At 34.9% G+C, this 17315-nt stretch overlaps 1 protein-coding gene across 1 annotated transcript; it reads left to right on the forward strand.

Moving 5' to 3' along the window:
- Positions 1-3593: 3593 nt before the first annotated feature.
- Positions 3594-17060, forward strand: LOC131596542 (cysteine-rich receptor-like protein kinase 29). The gene is made up of 7 exons (XM_058869220.1): positions 3594-4669; positions 4752-4862; positions 14303-14442; positions 14541-14751; positions 14873-15110; positions 15249-15399; positions 15541-17060. Exons 1-7 carry the CDS (start codon positions 3847-3849, stop codon positions 15805-15807), a joined length of 1941 nt encoding a protein of 646 aa, XP_058725203.1. The 5' UTR covers positions 3594-3846; the 3' UTR covers positions 15808-17060.
- Positions 17061-17315: the final 255 nt, after the last annotated feature.

The following is a 17315-nucleotide window of genomic DNA, read 5'->3' on the forward strand; positions in this document are numbered from 1 at the left end:
ACCTTGCTCCTGGTGGAAGCCTTTGGCTACCAGTCCGGCCTTGTGCTTAAGAAGGCTGCCATCAGAATTATATTTCACTTTGAAGACCCACCTACAGCCCACAGCTTTTCTGTCTGTAGGAAGACTAGTCAGAGTCCAGGTTTTGTTGGCCAGGAGAGCATCAAACTCAGCCTTCATGGCCTGTGTCCATGCTGAGGAGGATAATGCTTGCTTGACACTGGTTGGTTCAGTTTTAGAGTGAGCAAGGAAGGCTTTGGGTTTGGAATTCCCTGTTTTAGCTCTTGTGAGCATGAGATGGTTATTGATGGGAGTAATGATGGGTGAGTGAGATGAATGAATAGAGGGAGACATTGAGGAAGTAATAGACCCAGTTGAGTTAGAATTCATATTGGTGTCTTGGGAGTTACATTGATTTATAGGTGAAGGGATAGCAGAGTGAGAGATATTGTTATCCTCAGGATAATTGGGTGAAGGGTGAGGGATATCCTCTATTGTGACATGCTGAGCATTATCCTCAGGATAATGTGACACCGTTGAGTTTTGACTGGTGGTGCTAATGGGAATCTGAGCATTAGGTACAAGATGCACATTATTATTCAGAGGTAACTGTGCAGAGGGAGTTATGAGAGGAGTTGACTGACTTGTGGGACCAGAATTAATAGCAGGGGAAGCCATGCTGGTTTCAATTGGTACCTCTGTGTTTGAAGGTAATTCACTAGACTGACCAGATGAAGTGACACCAATAGATGGGAACAGGCTTGTCCTGGCAGATGAAGGAAAAGGCAAGATACCTAAATCTGGTGAAGTAGTCACAGCCTCATGAGTTGGAAACATAGTAGGATAAGGAAAATGGAACTCATTAAATTTCACATCTTTAGAGATATAAATTCTACCCTCCTTGCTTAGACACTTGTAGCCCTTATGTTGAGGAGACACTCCAAGATATATACATTCTTGGCTTCTCATTTGGAGTTTATGTTTATTAAAGGGCCTTAAAATAGGAAAACAATAACAACCAAATACCCTTATAGACTTAAAGTCTGGTTGCTTAGCATACAAGGCATAGAAGGGAGATATAGCTTTGGGAAGAGCAGTAGTAGGGATCCTGTTGATTAGATATACAGAGGTGGAAAAACTATGATCCCAGTACTCTATAGGCAAAGATGCATGAGCTAGAAGGGTGAGACCCATTTCAACAATCTGCCTATGTTTTCTTTCAACACTTCCATTTTGATGAGATGTGTGAGGGCATGTAAGCCTATGTGTAATACCAAGTTCTGCTAGATATGTGGTAAAGGTTCGAAATTCACCCCCAAAATCAGATTGAACTGATTTGATAACTGTCCCAAACTGAGTTTGAACAAAAGTAAAAAACAGTTTAAAGGCTGCTAGAGCTTCAAATTTCTGTTTAAGAAAGTACAACCATGTGTACTTGGAATGCCCATCTACAAAAGCAATATAGTACCTATAGTCAGAACTAGAGGGATTAGGGGAAGGGCCCCATAGGTCAGTATAAATCACATCAAAGGGACTTTTATAAACTATACTAGTTAAAGGTGCATAAAGTCTATGGGCTTTGCCCAGATTGCAAGAAGTACAAGAATCAGGATGTTGTTTATTAGCATTAGGAATATTACAAAGTTTCAAAACATGAGCAACAGAATTTTAATTTGTGTGACCTAATCTGTGATGCCAAAGTGTGGCACTATTACAAGTAGTACTAATAAGAGCAGGCTTGTGAAGAGAAATATTGGAAGCAACATAACTGTGAATTCCCAAGGTGTGATTGTGATTGTGATCAGCTTTGGAAGCACTTGTAAGATCCAGAGACAATTGAGGAAAGCAATACAAACCACACTCATCCAGGGCTCCTTCAACAATCACTTATTTAGAAGCTTGAGAGATAATATAGCACTTGTTAGGGAAAAACTGAAACATGACATTGTTATCACTAGACAGTTTAGAGACAGACAACAAGTTTTTAGTGATTGAAGGATCATGAAGCACATCTACGAGTTCTAAATTATGACAAGATCTACTATGAGAGTTAATGTGAATAGACCCAACAGATTGAATATTAAGGGTTTGGCCATTACCAACACAGACTTTGTTAGGGCCACTATACTTGTGCTTTGTGTGTAAAAGATGTGCAAAAGGATTCAAGTGATGAGAGGCACCTGAGTCAGCAAATCAGGTTTGTGATTCAAGCTCTGAAGGAAGAGAGTACTCCTGAGTGGTAGCCTGTTTAGAAGCATTGTTGGACTGATTGTTGTTATTTTCTGGAGGCATGTAGTTCTCATCAAATCTGTGCCAGCAGGTGGCTACAGAATGTCCATATTTGCCACAAAGTTGGCAAGTTGGTCGATTAGCAGATGTGGATCTTCCACGGCCACGACCTCGTCCTCGAGTGAACCTGTTACCACGGCCACGACCCCCTGAGTATGCTCCTCTGGAGCCAGATTCTTCAAGACTGGTGTGAGCAACATTTGCTGCAATTGTTGAAGCTGCGAGTTCTTGGCGAAATTTGTCTAATTGGGCCTCCTGTACATAGAGAAGAGCCTCAACATCGCACAGTGTGGGTGGCACAGGACAACCATACATTTGCATCACGAAGGGATTGAATTCCTCTGGAAGTCCTTCGAGAATGGCATCAATTTGATCTTGTTCAGTAATAGAGTCTCCAACAGCTAGGAGAGAATTTGCAATAGCTTTGATTCGGAGAACGAATTCGGTGATTGACCTATTGCCTTTCTTTGTGGATTTTAGTTCCACACGTAGCTGGCGAACCCTTGCTTTCCTTTGAGCGTTAAAGAGTTGGTGAATCTTATCCCAAACCTCAAACGCATGCTTGCACGCAAGAACACGAGGTAGCACAGACTCAGAAATTGTAGAAAGAAGCCAGATAAACACCGCTTGATCCTGAGCTAACCAAGATTCATATTCATCAGAGATCTCACCTGAGAGACGATCTTGCGCTGTCTTGTACTTCTAAGGAATCTGCGGATTGACGACGAGTTTGTGCATCTTCTGTGCAAGAATCACACCTTCTACTTGTTGATTCCATAGGAGATAGTTGTTTTCTTGCAGCTTGACAGAGAGTTTGGGACCAAAGGTATTTGATTTCGTCGCAGTGAACGTTGATGAGAAATCTTGACTTTGCGTCACCGATTCAGGGTGTTCAGATGCCATGGGAGCGCAGTGAAGTTGATTCAGCAAGGGTTAGAGAGATTGAAGGCGCAAGGTGAATGAGACGGAATCACAATGTGAAAGTGACGGAAGCGAAGGCGATCGGAACCGCTGATACCATGTTAGAGGAGAGAGTTTCACAAACCATTCTTCACTCAGTGAAGTGGAAGAGTAAAAGCAAGAGAATTAGCACTGTGATTTATTTCATTGAAATTGAACTTAGTACACAGCTCAGTATATATGCTAGAGCTGATTACAAGGTTAGTTACACCACAATGTAATCGGTTGTAACTAACTATTAACTAAACTCACTACAGCCACACTAGCTAGATAACCTTATCCTAATATTAGTGTATAAATAATTCTAACAACCAATTAATAGCATTCTAACTGATTTTCAAGTTAGATGCTAATGTTATCATCGTGCTCTAGATATACATGATTTGCATGGTTCAATAAAAACCACTAATAAGAGTTGAAAGGTAAGAGCTGAAAAGTAAGAGGAGTAGTTGTTCAAAATTTAATAATTGCAGATATGACTTTTCATACATCTACCACATAAAGCCCGATTCATATTGCTAAGTTTTCAATTTTCATTACTTTCATCATAATAAACAACAGCTTCAATTCCTGTCCTAATAGAACACAAACACAACCAACATGGTTATGCCTATTTCTTCATTACTTTGCTCTCTTCAAATTCTCTTAATCATAACTTTGATATCGCAAACAATAGCTATAGTTGTATATGACAAAATAAACAATTCCCACTATATGTGTGATCAAACCAACAACAAAGCTAACTACACAGCCAATAGCACCTACCACAAAAACCTCAACACAGTTTTAACCACTCTAACTTCCAACACAGATATCAACTACGGTTTCTACAATTTTTCATTCGGCAAAAACAAAGACAGAGTCTATTCAATTGGACTCTGTCGAGGCGATCTTTTGCCAAATGATTGTCGCAGTTGTCTCAACGGCTCAAGAGACAATCTCACAAGCGTTTGTCCAAATCAAAGAGAAGCAATTTTTTGGTCTGAAAATGAAAGATGCATGTTGCGTTACTCCGACCGTTTAATATTTGGTATCATGGAAGATGTTCCTAGGTTCGTTTCAGATAACTTCGAAGATTCAGTTGTTGGTTATTCGTCAAATATAGTTGTTACATATTTGTTGAATGATTTAACAAGTATAGCTGCGGAAGGTGATTCTAGGATGAAATATGCTGCTGGAAATTTACCTGGTCCTAAGGGCGAGATTATATATGGTTTGGTTCAGTGTACACCTGATTTGTCTGAAACTAAGTGCAATTCATGTTTAGTTGAGAGTCTTCAACAAATTCAAAGTTGTTGTAAGGGTAAGATTGGTGGAAGAGTTGTTAGGCCTAGTTGTAATATGAGATTTGAAACATCTTTTCAATTTTATGAACCTGGAGCATCACCGCCATCACCACTGTCTCATCCGCCCAACACTACCGGTAATAACACTAAACCTTGTTACATGATTATGAACATAATTAATAAATATTATCTCACACTATAAAGATTTGGTTTGTGCAGGAAGTACTACCATTAGCATCGCTATAGCTGTGCCAGTTGCTATTGTTGTTTTGGTCTTCATTTTTCTCTTCATCTATTTGAAAAAAAGGAAGTCAAAGAAAAAGTTTGAAGGTGAGTTACTTGAAACACTTGATATATCTTATAATTAATTCTACTCAATAATGTCCTATCTTCAATTTTGGCTATGAGTGTGAAACTTGGACTTCTTTGACTTATGAAACTTGGACTTTTTAAACTTGAAACGTAAAGGTAGTTTTAATTTTGTTTCATGAGATTTTTAAAATTTAAATCAAATATTCATCAGATATTAATTTTAATTTTAAATCTAATATAAATTGTATTTATTTAATAATAATTTTAATAATAGGGATTAAAAGTGATGATGTTGACAAATATGTGTCGAAGTAGTGATGTGCAGTGGCCAGCGTGCTAGGTGACGGTGGTTAAAGTATAGTTTGTGGTAGTTGGAGTGATATTGATGATTAGAGTGATGATTTTTTATAGAGATTTACGGTAGTCGGATTTGTGGTTAGAGTGAAAGTGGGTGGTAATAGTAGCGAGGATGATCTCCCCCATGAAGTCACACGTAAAAAATATTTTTTTAAGGGGAGGCAAGGAGCTTTGCCATGAAGTTACAGGTTTTAGGTAGGACATGTTCTTTCAAATCCTGCAACTTGTGCAACCCATGAGGGAGCTTTTGGAATATATGATATGACCCTCTTAGTTGAGTTGTAGTTTTCCTGATGTACGGGAGGAGCCACTTGCTTTAAGACCAAATTACCCTAGCGCATTTCTCTTATCATGACTTTGGAGTTATATCTTCTTGAGGCTTTATGCTCCGCGGAAAATTCTCGTACAAGGGAGACTTCTCCAAATACACCGTTCAAGCCCGTTGCACATTCCAAAATGGTCTCGTTTCCCCTTTTGACCAAACTGGGATCATCCCCACGAGGGCGTATCAATCTCTGCAGACAACATGGTGTCCGCTCCATATACCATGCAAATGAAATTTCCTTGGCGGTGGAGTGTTGATTGGTGTGACACGACCACAATATCTCATGGAGCAGTACTACCTATAAGCCTTTGGCATCATCCAACTTCTTCTTGAGTCCTTTCAGGATTACCTTGTTTATCGATTCAACTTGTCAATTGGCTTGGGGGTGTACTACGGATACAAAATTTATTTGTACTCCTAAATCTCGGCAATAGTTAATAACCATAATGCTGAAAAACTGAGTCGCGTTGTTGAAGAAAATTGTTACGGGAAGTCTAAACCTATACATAATTTTCTGTCAAGAGAAGCGACAAACTCTTTCCGCTGTTTTTTTGACGATAACTTCAGCCTCTATCCACTTGATGAAGTAATCCATTCCCACTATCAAGAATTTAATTTAACCTGGACCCAAGGGAAATTGACCTAAAATATCCACCCTCACTGGTAAAAAGGCTAGGGTGTTGTCACTGACTAAAGAAGTTCAGTTGGGGCATGGTGAAGGTTAGCATGTCTTTGACACTGGTTGAACATCTTCACAAAGATGATGCTATCATTCATGAAAGTGGGCCAATAGCATCCCGCCTGTAACAGTTTATGGGCAAGGTATTTTTCGCCAATGTGACTGTTGCATTCTTCTTTGTGTACTTTTGCAAGTACTATAGTGCTTTAATTTTTTCCCAAGCAACGTAGAATGGGAAAAGCTCTCCCTATTTTATAAATATTAATCGATAGAAAAGTGTACTTAGCAACCTGCTTTTGAATTCTCCTTTCTCCCCCCTTGACATCCAACTAGACTTAGAGATAACTTCTAGGGAGTACGCATCGCTCACCTTGATGTTGTGAGAGGCGAGAGTCTCCTGAACTATTGTTCTACTAAACCCTGTTGTCTTTGAGCTGGAAAGCTTAGACAGAAGGTATGCTTTGTAGTTCTATTTGCGGGGAACATGTTTTATTTCAAAGAAAGTAAAGCGAAAGGATAGACTTCGTACCATTTGCAGATATTTTATTACCTGAGGTTATTTTGTCTGGTACTGCTCATAGACTTGGTATCCCACTAATTAGGAGTCGCTCTTTGCTTTCAGTCTTAAGACTCCCATATTTAAGAAGAGAACCATGCCAATAATAAGGGCCTCGTAATTTGCCTAATTGTTGTTGGTCAGGAATTTGAACTTCAATGGTTGCTCGATGAGTATGTCGCTAGGTTCTTCTAGGACTATCCCAACACCGCTCCATTTCACATTAGAGGAGTCATCAACTGACATTACCCACTCTAGGGGCATCTCTTTGCTTATAGGCAAGCAAATCTTCCAAAGCTTGGGATTTGATATTTCCCCTCGCACTATACTAGATATCGTATTTTGATAGCTCAACCACCCAAGATACCATCCTTTCTACCAAACTTGTCTTCTTTAAGACCTGTCGAGTAGGATAGTTGGTTTTAACAAAGATTTTGAGACCCTGAAAGTAAAGTCCCAGCTTCCTCGCCACAATGGCGACGACTAGTTCTAGCTTTTCAATCTTCTAGTAACGCGTTTTTGAACCCCTGACCACCTTGCTAATGAAATACCCGGGCCTTTCTGCTTTATATGTCTCCGAGAAAAGGATTGAGCCCATCACCTTATTTGTGACAGAGAGATAAAGGAACAATAGAAACTCCTCCCTCAGGCGAGTGAGAATTGGAGGTGATGCGAGGAAGGCCTTAACCTTCAAGAAATATTCCTCACATTATGTGTTCCATTCAATATCCGTTTCTTCTTAGGGGCAAAAAAGAAAAAGGAAGGCTTTGTCGCTCGCACATGAAAGAATGCGAGATAGGGCGGAGAGGTGACGTGTAAGCTACAACACTTCCTAGAAGTTGGTGAGGCTTCTCATGGAAATGAATACATGACAATTATCCGGATTGGCTTCAACGCCTCTTTTCTTCAGCATGAACCCTAGGAATTTTTTAGCCTGAACTCAGAAGGAGCATTTAACGTGATTCAAACGCATATCATGTTTCTTGAGTGACTATAGGACATCCTTCAAATCTTCAGCATGGTTACGCCCTTCCTTAGTTTTCATTATCATGTTGTCAACATAGACCTCTTTATTTCGCCTTATTGATGGAAGAACATAGGGTCCATAAGTTACTGGTAGGTGGCGTCGTCATTCTTTAGGTCGAATTCCATTTTATTGTAGTATTAGTTTCCATGATTCGACATGAAGGCTGTTTTAGGGGCTTCTAGGAGATCCATCCTAATATGGCTACACATCGAGTATACATCCATGTAGTTCAATGTGTTGTTTCTTGAGGATCCATCAATAAGACGATCGATGTCCAATAGTGATACGTGTCCTGAGGACAATCAACATTCAATTTGGTGAAGCCCACACACATGCACCATATTTTATTTTCTTTCCTTACCAAAACCATGTTGGTTAACCAGGTACAATATTCGGGTTTTTTAATGAACTTGGCATCAGATATCATGTCTACTTCCTTGTCAATGGCACATCTTTTCTCTTCTCCAACTTTATGCTTCCTCTGCACCACTGGTTTGAAAGAGGGAGGATGGCGAGGAAATGGCTCAACAATTTAGTTTCAATCTCTGACATATCGGAGGAGGCCCAGGCGAACAAGTCAACTTTTTTAATGACTTGGTTGACTAGCTCGTGTTTTTCTTCCTCAATAAGCAAATGCCTATCTTTTTCCTCTGATGGGTTAAAAGGCCTATTTGGGCCTCTTTCAACTCCTCCGTGGGCATGAGTCTTTCAAATTCTATGCTTAATATGGGATTCCAACAATTGAGTTATGCATTTAGAACTTCAAAAAGTGGGGTGCCCCCAAGGGGAGTCTCTTCCCTTTCTGTCGCAATTTTGGTAGCATTCTTGGTTGATATGTTGGTCTTCTCAAATTGTACCAACTTGCTTTCCAGACAGCGGGTACTTCAGGACTTAGTAGTGGGTCGAAATAATTGTCCCTTGTACATTGATTATGGGTCGACATAGGATGACATTAAAGGGAGACACTTCGTCCATAAGATAGCTGATGTCAATCACTTTAGCATAGGTACCCTCGCTACACGTTGTCTCTAGGGTCACGTATCTCCTTACTTGTACTCGTTCTCTTGAAAACCTTATTAATGAGACATTGAACACTTTGACATTGTTAGGATTGATTTGTAGTTTATGGAAAGTGTCCTAGACAAGACGTTAGTAGAGCTCCTAGGATCTATTAAGACTCGCTTGATATCCAAGTTTCCGTGCTACATCATAATGACTAGTGGATCATTATTGTGAGGGTTGACTCCAGAGACATCTTTGTCGAAGAAGGTGATGTTAACCCCTTTTCCCATCACACATCCTTGGGGAAACTAGGAGATATCACATTTGCAACAAGCACCTTATGTATTTTCTTTGGGAGAAAATGGTATTACCTCTACCAGCAAAATCTTCAGCTATGGTGTTTGTATTGTAGTGTAGAGTTTTGTTGGCCATCTTCGAAGGTAATATGAAATGAATGAGTATGAAAGAGGTGTGACCCATTTTAGTTTTACCAAAGCCCCATAGTGGGCACCACTATACTAGTCAAAAAGTACAAAGGTGCATGGTAACCTTACATGGGTAAGGGATACTCATAGGTCTTAGTAGGTTTATAATAATTGGTGGTGGTTAGTACTTTCCCACAATGGAGAGAAGCCTTGTATGATGATGTTATGGTAGTTTTAGAGGATCTGCTTACGTGAGGTGAAAGGCTATATATATATATATATATATATATATATATATATATATATATATATATATATATATATATATATATATATATTAGTGTGGTGATTTTGGGTATGTGTGTGTAAGTTATGATCCATCTCGCTCTTTTCTTCTGTTAGAGGAGAAGTATTTATAGAGATCTTGGGCCTAGTTTTTTTAGGAAGGGCTACCACCCGCTTAGTCAATGACAGACTGTTAAATCCCTATTTTAAACTACTTGTCCTTAATTGTCTCCTCCCAAAAAACATATTCTCCCACGTTTCCTATGAGTAAGCAAGAGCAAAGCATTAGGGCTAAGAGATGTCTCCCTGAAGACAACATATGGTCGACACCCTTCCAAAGACGACACAGTTCACGCATTTGCTAAGTCTTTTGCAAATATAACACTACAACATCTTATATTTAAAATAAAACAAAAATTATAAAACTTTTTGACAGTTAAGAATTTTATGAAAAAGTATTTTTAAATTAATTATGAAATCAATTTAACCCCTTGTCGAATATATTTTGGTTTAGAAATTCATTTTCAAAACCAAAATATATAAACTCACAACCACTCCAAAGGAGGCTTTAAATTTTTAGTTTCTAATGTCTCTCTCATACTTAAATCTCTATCTTGTGAGGATGTATAAATCGGGCTAATTATTTTGGTCTATGGTGTAATGTTTGTGTATTATAGACTAGTTGTTTTAAAAATTTTAGATTAACTTTAAATTTAATGCCTTAGGGTTGATTTTGTATTTTTTGTTGTTTATAGTAAGAATTAGTGACTCGCCTTTTAGTTACTTATGAGCGCGCTCGCACTCTCTCTATTTGATATGATACTAGAACCCGCGCGATGCGCGGAAATTTTATTAAATTATTATTAATAAATAATTATTATTTAGATAGATATAAATATATTTTTATTGATATTTTATATTGAGTTTGTTTTTTATATAAAAAATTAAAAATAATTTAATAGATTACAATTTATAAATATATATTCAATACTAAGAATGTATTATAGTAATATTGGACATTTTTTTAAATAAAGTTTTATTATTATACCACTCATCTTTTTTTAGAAGAAGTCTCAATCTCCCACATTATCTATTAGTTCATAATATTGAAAAAAAAATACTATTATTAATATAATTCTTTTTAATATTAATATATCAACTTAAAATGTGAATTAAAACATTTTAATTTATATTATATAAACCATTCAATACAATTTATTTATTAAATTGATTTACACCATATCAATATTTTCATGAGTCGTTGTCATCTCCCCAATCAGATTTAGATTAATAATAAACAGAATCACATCTTATCTTATTAATAAAATATATAATATTTTTTAATTATAAATTCAATCTAAATTAACGAAAAATAAAATAACAATAACAATAATGAGAGGGCAAGACCTAACCCACTAAATTTAATGCAATTTATTCTTCTAACCTAACATAAAAAAATAAACATAAAGATATATATAAACAAAAATAAATATATTAAATAAATTTAAGGAGTAAAAAAAAGTAGAAAAGAAGATTTTAAATTTATATATCTTGTTGTTCTTTTGATCCCACAAACTAACCCACCATGAGATGTTGGGGTATTGTAGATTCAAAAATAAAATTTAAACCTGAAAAGCTTGAAAAAAAATATTATAAGACATTAAAAATTCAAAAATAAGATTCAGATCTAAAAAGAATACAAAATGAAATTTTAAAAAATACATACCTTTTATTCTTCTTACCTAGAATAGAAAAAGACATAAACAATTTATACAAATAAAATTAAATATTTTAAATCAATGTATAGATTTAAAAAGGGAGAGTTAAAATAAATACTACAATTTGCATACCTTGATGTCCTTGTAATCCATACACTATTGAACTGTAAGACGTTGAGATTCAAAAATAAGATCTAGGCTTAAAAATAAAATAAAAAAAACAATATAAGTTATTATAGATTCAAAAATAAGGTTAAAAGAGATATAATTTTTTTCCCAAAAATATACAAATTTTTATTCTTCTGATGTAGTCTGGAGAAAATAAATATAAACAATATATAAAAATAAACAAAATTAAATATTTTTAATCACTGAATAGAGTGAAAAAAGAGAGAATTTAAAGAAAATATCAAAATTTCTATACCTTGTTGTTCTTCTAAATCTTATACAGAAAAACTACATTTAAACAACACGTTGTTAATTATTAACCCTCTTGCATGCAAAAGGTATGATATATACCTTTGAATCATTATGTCAAAATAAATGTAAAAACCTTTGCTGGTATGAGTTCTATGCGTTAGAATTCAGAGTATTAAAATTCATATAATGTTACAATTAAATTACTCATTACCACTAAAAGAGTTACAATAAAGTGACTCACAATCAATTAATAAATAAAAAGTAATTAGAATTTATAGAGTCTTGCAATTAAATTATTCATTACAACTAAAAGAGTTACAATAGAGTGACTCGTAATTACTTAATAATTAATAATTAAAAAATAATTTAAGAACATATATATGATTTTCTATAGATAGTTTTTATAAATATTTTGTTCTATTTTTAAAATTATTAAACAAAAAGTAAGAAAATATATGGAAAGAAATTTTTTGACAAAACATATATAAATAAAGATTTTATACTGTAATACCAATTTTTTAAATATATATATATATATATATATATATATATATATATATATATATATATATATATATATATAAATTTAAATATATATTCTCTAGACATTTTTTTTATTTTTTAAAATTATAATATTTTACTATTATTATTAGCTAAATATTATATTATTATTATTAATAATGATGGTAGACATTTTTTTTATTTTTTAAAATCATATTATTTTACTATTATTATTAGCTAAATATTATATTATTATTATCAATAATGGTGGGGATTTAATATTATTATTATATTATTTTTATTATTATTGTTTTTTATTTTAATAAAAATATAATTAGGGTTTGTTTTTTTTTGTGTAAAAGGCAATATAATTAGGGCTTGTGTTTAGAGATGCTACTAATATGACATGTGACTAGGATTTGTTTAGAGTTTCTACCAAAGTGATATGTGGCTAGGATTGCCATCATGATAACCTTGGATTTATATATTAAAGATTTATCAGTGACAATCATGGAAGCTACTTGTACAATTGAATTTGTTTCACATTTTGGTCTCCTTGTAGTTTTTTTCTTTTTTTGGCGCAGTTTGTTGATCTTATCCTGACAGATGAGTTTCCTAATTATTTAGGCGGTTTTAAACACATGTCTCTCCTAGGTTGTTTATACAAGTTGGTGATTAAGATTTTTTCCGGATGTATTGTTATGTTTATTTTGGAGTCTAACCTATCCCAATAAGTCTTGGATAGTTAAAGGTATACAATTGGTTAACAATGTGGTGGTAGTTAATGAGAATTTCATGGTTGATTTATGTGGGAAAATCTTTTTTTCATTCACTTAGACCTTTTGGGACTATATGTTGAGTGTTCCTCTTCTAAGGAAATCTCTCTTTTTTAGTTAATTGGTTCCTTATAGATGAGCTTAATGTCCAATGGATTACCAATTAGGGTCCTTTTAGTGTCGTTTATCTTTCTTTTGGAGGTAGATGTCTTAAGTATGTTGATTTGGAGGCAAAGGTTTCCTAGTGAGGTGTGTGTTTGGTGTTTTCTTATATACAATATTTATATAATTCTATGTTCATGCAAGATCTTTATTAGTTCCTTAAAGTGATTATTCGATGTGCCAACTTCTCTAAGAATAATGTTATAGGTCTTAATGTAGAAGACAATTTTCTAAGAATTGAAAGGCGGGTTTAGTTCCTCTTGCATATCACAAGCTTCTTATAAGGGTTAGTACTAATAAATATATCACTTGGGGGTACCTTGGTGAAGTCTCTTATGTTGGGGAGTTCCGAGAAAGTCCGAGGCAACAACGGGACCAATGCTCCTAGATCACAAGAAAGGGACACATATCATCTCTACTTAAAACTTTAAGGTGATAGATGAATGGATTCTCTCTCTTATCAATCCAAAATTTTACCCATTCATAAATAATGTGAGACTTTAATCACTCACACTTGCATCCAACATTCTCCACCAAAAGTGTGATTCCCTCACATTCTATAGTAGGATCCAACACCAGATCCAACTCTCGCTTCTCCACCAAGCCAAACCATGACACTAATACCAAAGTTTGTTGGTGGTTTGGATTTAGAAATGTGTTCCTTTTTAACTCGGGGCTTCTGGATAAGTGGATACATATGTTATTGAAATGTGAGATTATTATGATGGTGGTGACTAGGTACAGTGGTCCAGATTATTCTGGTAGATTCTTGCCTTGAAATTGGGTGCCTTAGATGATTATAATTTGATTGGTTCTCTAGATATGTGGTAAAACAAGCTGAGGAATTTGTTCTCACTAAAATTTTGAAAGAATACTTGGGGTATAGAATTCACCTTTATGCTTGTATTGTGAAATTGGGGGGGATAAAACTCAATTCTCTTGCTAGAAGTGGTTTTTTTGGTATGTTTCACCAATACTTTTCTGTATGAATGTGGGCTATGGAATTCTCATCTTTTTTTTGTTAAATAAGATCCAATTGGCTCTTGTTGTTTTTAAGTGTTTTCAGCGTCTTTATTTTTCTTAAGAGCCTTATTTTGCGGACTTTGGTATTTGATCTAGTAGTTTGGTGTAAGGTGGTATTTCTCGGTATTATTTTAGTATTGTTCTCTAAAAAAATTTATTAGTTTCCTATCACATAGGGTAATTTTTTTTACCCATTTTATAGAAATTCAAGAAGAAGATCAAGACGACAAAATTGAAATATCTGATTCACTACAATTCAACTTCAACACCATAAGCAATGCTACAAATGACTTCCTTGTTTCTAATAAACTCGGAGAAGGAGGATTCGGAATTGTTTACAAGGTAAAATAACATAATTAAATACCAAGTCATTAATAGAAATAATATATTATAAAACTTGATTTAAAAACTTATCATTCTTAAATAATTTAAATTTTTAGGGTCAACTTTTCAATGGACAAGAGATTGCTATCAAAAGGTTATCAAGAGATTCTGGACAAGGCGATTTGGAGTTTAAAAATGAGGTGCTTTTAGTGGCTAGACTTCAACACCGTAATTTAGTTAGACTACTCGGCTTTTGTCTAGAAGGAAGAGAGAGATTACTTGTATATGAGTTTGTTCATAACAAAAGTCTCGATTATTTCATTTTTGGTAGGTTTAAATTATAATATTTATTGAAGTGGATAATATATCTTACTTTGGTGTGGGTGAATACTAAAATTATTAATTACATTGGAATAAGATTTAAAATGGTTGTGTATGTTATTTGCAGATCACGCTAAGAGAGGACAATTGTATTGGGAAATGCGTTACAAAATTATTTTAGGTATTGCTCGAGGAATTCTTTATCTTCATGAAGATTCTCGACTACGGATTATTCACCGTGATCTCAAAGCAAGTAACATTCTGATAGATGCAGAGATGAATCCTAAGATAGTCGATTTTGGTATGGCAAGACTTTTTAGTGTGGGCCAAACTCAGAAAAACACAAATAGAATTGTGGGAACCTAGTAAGTATTCAAAAGTAGTATAAATTGTTATAGATAGTATTTCATCAAGCTTATAAATGAAAATTGGTAGAAAATTGAACACATGTGATTGTGAAAAAATTAATTTAGTTGACTTAATATATCTATATTGTTTTATAGTGGATATATGGCACCTGAATATGCAATGCATGGAGAATTTTCAGTGAAGTCAGATGTCTTCAGTTTTGGTATATTGGTTCTTGAAATTGTAAGTAGTATGAAAAATAATGGTGTTCGTGACGGAGAAAATATAGAGTATCTCTCTAGCTTTGTAAGTCATACTTTTTGTCTCATCATATCTTTGAAGTCATTGTAAGAATGGAATTAAAATATTTTTTTGTTAGTTTAAGTTGTTTAAAACTAAGTTATATCTAACTTAGTATGATATTTTTATTTGGGAAAATTTGTGTAGGCATGGAGAAATTGGAAGGACGGGACGTCAACAAATACTATAGATCCCACATTAAATAATGATTCACATAATGAAATAATGAGATGCATTCATATTGGTTTACTTTGTGTTCAAGAGAATGTAGTAAGCAGACCAACAATGAATTTTGTTTTAGTAATTGTTGAAGCGGTAAAGCGGCAAGCAACAAAAGATTTGGAAATATTTATCCGGGAATTATCGTGTCCACAGAGATTGGTGATACCGAACCGCCGTTCGACGGATTCTTAGTTCTTGAGTTCGAGTTAAATGGGTTGAAAGTAAACAAGGAAAATATAACATATGAACATAAAATAAATTCATTCTTGATAGAGAATAGCTTATCTGGTTTGAATCTAAACTACTCCTCACAAACTTAGATTAATCACTCCGCCGTACTCAATCTACAATACTCGTCAGAATCACCACATATCCCTCACATCAATGTCCATTTCTGCAACATCGACGGAAATTCAACTATATTGCTCTTTCGACGATGTCTCAACCGATCAAACAACACAGAGACATTAAACTCAGATATTATGTGGATGTTAACCCCAATCCTATGTCTAGAATCAAAAGCTAACAGATATCCCCCTAATCAAGATTTGTGATGTCTATGTCTACAACAACATAAATCTAGAGCATTTAAGCAAAAAGATCAAGGAAACACCGATTAAGATTTGTAAAGCAAATATATTATACAACTAGTACAAAGAGTAACAAACATCCATGTGTTTAGAGTAAACTTACAAACAAACCCAACAAAAGTGGTTACAAAGAGAAGAGGAGGAGAAGAAAACCAAATCTTTCGCGGTGTCAATCACGATCAATCGAGCTCCCGACCAAGAATCTTCCGATTACAAGCCACAAATATTGTTTTCTAAGCTCTCCCTACTCAAAAATGGTTATGATGACTTTGGGAACAAATACCCCAAAGCATAACCCTAAAAAATGTGATTTTTCCCTATATAATGACTTTCCAAACCGCCCAGACCGCGCTTAGCGCGGTCAAGCCCGCTTAGCCCGCTCAACAGAAAATTGAAATCTTGTTTTGGCCATATCTTGAGAACCGTAACTCCGATTTGTGCCCGGTTCGAAGCGTTGGAAAGCTTATTTCATGCTCTATCTAACAATGACAAAATATCAACCAAATTGGTGATTTATTATTATTTGGTTTTGAGCTTTATTCGCCGAATGAATTGATTCCGCCGCTCAAAATCGCGCGTTTGAAGCCGTGTCTTCGCCACGTTATTGCTCATGCTCCAAATACGCCTCAATACCTACAAAATGAATAGAAAACTATCAAAAAGTATAAAAGTATATGAAAATACAACTATTCACAAAGTATACGTATTTATACACAAAACGGGGAATTATTCAAATGGTATTACAAAAAGTATCGATAAGTGCCACTATTTACAAACACAAAATAACTACATTTTGGCACTTAACAAACTCTCCCCAACTTGAATTTGTTTGTCCTCAAACAAGGCCAAACACTCACATCGCAAAAGTAAAAATCCAAAGAATCAAGAATCAACAAGATTTGGAAAAACGAAACAATTGTACGGTTCAAACAAAAAAGTACAAACAAAGTAAATACTTACCACAATCCTACAACGACAACATGAAAACGAAACGAATCCTAAGTACAAAAATCATACAAAACATTCTAAAACAAAACAAGCTCAATCACAAATCACGCCTAGCAAAAATTCATCGGTAGATGAAAAACACCAAAAGGTGAGGACTTTGAC

Source organism: Vicia villosa, linkage group LG4, assembly GCF_029867415.1.
Source record: "Vicia villosa cultivar HV-30 ecotype Madison, WI linkage group LG4, Vvil1.0, whole genome shotgun sequence".
Taxonomy (NCBI): domain Eukaryota; kingdom Viridiplantae; phylum Streptophyta; class Magnoliopsida; order Fabales; family Fabaceae; genus Vicia; species Vicia villosa.

Coding starts and splice junctions, on each gene's coding strand:
- LOC131596542 (XM_058869220.1), top strand. CDS start 3,847: ATGGTTATGCCTATTTCTTCATTACTTTGCTCTCTTCAAATTCTCTTA. Junction 4,863..14,302: donor GTCAAAGAAAAAGTTTGAAG/GTGAGTTACTTG, acceptor CCCATTTTATAG/AAATTCAAGAAGAAGATCAA. Junction 15,111..15,248: donor AATAGAATTGTGGGAACCTA/GTAAGTATTCAA, acceptor ATTGTTTTATAG/TGGATATATGGCACCTGAAT.